Source organism: Laccaria bicolor, genomic scaffold (genome assembly GCF_000143565.1).
Source record: "Laccaria bicolor S238N-H82 LACBIscaffold_115 genomic scaffold, whole genome shotgun sequence".
NCBI classification, from domain to species: Eukaryota; Fungi; Basidiomycota; class Agaricomycetes; order Agaricales; family Hydnangiaceae; genus Laccaria; species Laccaria bicolor.
In genome coordinates this window covers 32,018-35,285 of record NW_001889986.1, presented here as the reverse complement: position 1 = coordinate 35,285, position 3,268 = coordinate 32,018, and the positions used below count along the sequence as shown (strand labels likewise).

Genomic DNA, 3,268 nt, shown 5'->3' with positions numbered 1-3,268 from the left:
CACGAGACTGGCCTCTCAGGATATACATGCGCTCAACCTCCCTGTGATCTGGGTGCTGGCAGGTCCTTTTGCCTTCAAGAACAGGTCTGTTGCACTCCTTGATAGCGCAAATGCTACTCAGGTTACGATGTATTGCACAGTAACGATCCCGTGAGGTAGTCAATGGAATTTGGCAGTTGTGGACAGCACAACAGTTATGTCCCAACGTTATTCCATCCATCACGGCGACCCACACAAACAAAGCCGCTGAACCATATTTAACTTCTGTTGGCAGCATCACATTGGGGATACTCACGCTCACCGTCTTTGGCAGCATAGATACGCGTACACTTCTTGCACCGGTGCGAGATTTCCTTTTGTCCATATAGTTTAATACGAGCATTTCGCGCTTTGATAGCCTGTGTGAACCGATCTGTTTGCTCTCCGGTGTGAGGTACTATCAAGGTGCTAATTCGTTCACGATGGTCTTCAAGCAGAGATAGGATCGTGAATCCATCTTGTATGTGATCACCTTTAAGTGCAGCTTGGAATTTCCAGTTGGAAGGAAGGCCATTGCTGCCAGGTCCTGCAAGTGCAACTTCATATGTACGAGCACAGTTTGTAAAGGATTTCCTAAGAGGAGTATTAATCCAAATTTACGATGCTTCATGGTCTAGTCAATCAAACATACCATGAGATATTAGTATCAGCACGCCACATGTGCAAAACCTTCAGCTCAACGAATTGGTGCTCTCCAACTTGAATAATTTCTGGTATAGCACCATCATAATAGTTTCGCATGCCGTTCTTTACAGAATAGTTGTGGTAGTAGGCTGTTTGACACCCTAACAACGTTTCCGTATGAGAAATGATGGCAACTCCTGAAGCATAATAAACTTTCTGCGAGACGCCGCACCTTCGCATTGGAATCTTATCACCCAGACGGGGCGAACGCCATCCAAAGTGTAGAGTACGCCTTGTGTTTGGTCTGCCTTCTGGAGCTTAAGGTCCTTCTTTGGTCGGTCACAGAGACTGTCTGTGCAATAGTTAACAGGAGGGTATAAAGATCCTATTACATGATTCTCTTTAGAATATGCTGAACAAAATGGAGAAACAAGAAGAACTCACTATAACCAAGGTCTTTCCCAAACAACTTGAACCTTTCATCCACAGCCTTTGCCTTCTCATTGTATCCCCACACAGTTTCCTTGAGGTATGACCATAATGTATGTATTGACTCCGTGTCAATTTCACATAGATTAGACAGGAGGTGCAGAATGGATTGAGGCAGGAACATTGGTGGATCAGTAGTTGGCCAGTTTGACGCTTGGGCAAGGAGGATGTCGTTCTTGAAACGGGGTGCATAGAGCAAGAAAGTCGATAGTTTGATGAGAACATCCTGGTTCAGGACTTCTGGGAATGAACGCGCAAGTTTGAGGAAACCGTTGATTGACATGTTTTTGAGATGATTATGGTAATTAAGTTACAAGAATGTGAGCGGTTGCGAGCGAGTATGTAGTTTACGACAGTCGCGAACTTGACGCGATGAAGGCACGTGATCGTGCTCGGACAGGCGGATCGGCGGCAGTTCGGACTCTCGAACTACGGAACGTCCTCCAATCCATCACACACGATGGAGCTCGGAGCTTTATCGTTCTGACGGAACCCTCTCTGTTCCAGAGTCGGGGATCCATTCGTCTACGCTTCGATCGCCAGCGGCCACCCGCTTCCGCCACATAAAGGCTCGTCTTCATAGCTGCACATGTGCATCACTCGACGTCCAACGTTCAACGTCAGCTGTCTCCAGTCCAACTCTATAGTACTCGTAGTACTTGCTACTATTATAGCCTTCCCCGCGACAACATCCACGCGAAGTCGCAAGTCCAGGCTGGCTCCCCCGTTCAGCGTGTCTGTGTTCAGCCGTCCCTTCAAAGTTATTTATTCATTCAAAGAACAGGTGACCCAGCTCGAACTCCCAACAACCTGACTCGGACTACGCACCCTTTCCAATGGCCATCGCTGGTCCTGCCGCAGCAGCACTCGCCTCATTGAAACCTGATCAGGTTACTTTTCTACAATCTCTTGAAAAAGCTGAACTTCATGCCCACCTCAACGGTTCTATACCCATTGCGGTCATCCAACAGCTTGGCAAGGAATACGTAAACTCTCCATCATCCACACACGGCGATGCAATCTACGCCACGATAGAACGACTCATTTACGGTTCTGAGCTTGAGACGATAGACGATTTCTTTTCGGTATTCCCAATCATCTATCACTTGACGTCTACGCCTGAAAGCCTGGCTTGCGCGACGCGAGGTGTTCTGAATGCTTTCCTGGACGGCGACCATCCGCAATGCAATTATCTTGAACTTCGTACGGGACCAAGAGAGACTGAATACATGAGCAGGGAATTGTATATGCGAACCGTTTTGAATGAGGCAGAAAAATATGGGGAAAAGGTGGGCGTAATTCTGAGCTTGGATCGCAAAACTGGCGAAAAGACTTGGCAAGAATGCTTGGATATAGCACTTAAGCTAAAGGGAGAGGGAAGAAGACTTGTTGGGGTTGATCTCTGCGGCGAACCATCCATGGGAGACGTTGCGGATTTTCAAACATTTTTCTGTGAAGCGAAGAAAGCGGGATTGGGTGTCACGTTGCATATCGCCGAGGTGAGACCTCTCACAACTTAAAAATCCCTTCGTAAACATTTATACCCATATTTAGATCATTTCTAGCACCCCCGAGGAGACTCTGAAGCTCTTGTCTTTCCAACCCGACCGCTTGGGGCACGCCACATTTCTCAACAAGGAAGCTATGGATATCGTGATAAAAAATAACATCTGCGTTGAGATCTGCCTAACTTCTAATTTATTGTGAGCAGTGTTCAACAATTTTTGTCGCGAACTTTCCAAATTGCTATTGGTGCAGGAGCAAAACGGTAACTGCATTGGAGTCTCATCACATTCGTCAATACCTCAAGGAAAATCATTTGATCGCCATTTGTGTATGTCCTCTTTTTTATTTATTTGACCAAAGTCAGTCATTGAGTATATTACGCAGACGGACGACATCCTGCCTTTTCGTACTTCTCTGTTGGCAGAATACGCCCTTCTTCTCGCTCAACCTCCGTTAGGCCTTGGTCTAACTGAGGACGAAGTTAGGGAGATCGGAGAAATGAGTCTGCAGGCCAGATTCACAATGGGTTCTAGTTGAGGTATTTCACATGCATTGTTTGTCTGCTCGTTTCAAACGATAACAGGTTGCTGAGTTTCAGAGGCCATGATCA

General features: G+C 46.6%; 1 protein-coding gene across 1 annotated transcript; it reads left to right on the top strand.

The window, feature by feature from the left end:
• Window positions 1-1,988: 1,988 nt before the first annotated feature.
• Window positions 1,989-3,195, top strand: LACBIDRAFT_296801 (uncharacterized protein; the record flags this gene model as incomplete). Its single annotated transcript, XM_001890584.1, has 4 exons — window positions 1,989-2,651; window positions 2,707-2,855; window positions 2,911-2,986; window positions 3,043-3,195. The coding sequence occupies 4 exons, from the start codon at window positions 1,989-1,991 to the stop codon at window positions 3,193-3,195; spliced, it is 1,041 nt and encodes a 346-aa protein (XP_001890619.1).
• Between the last annotated feature and the right edge of the window lie 73 nt (window positions 3,196-3,268).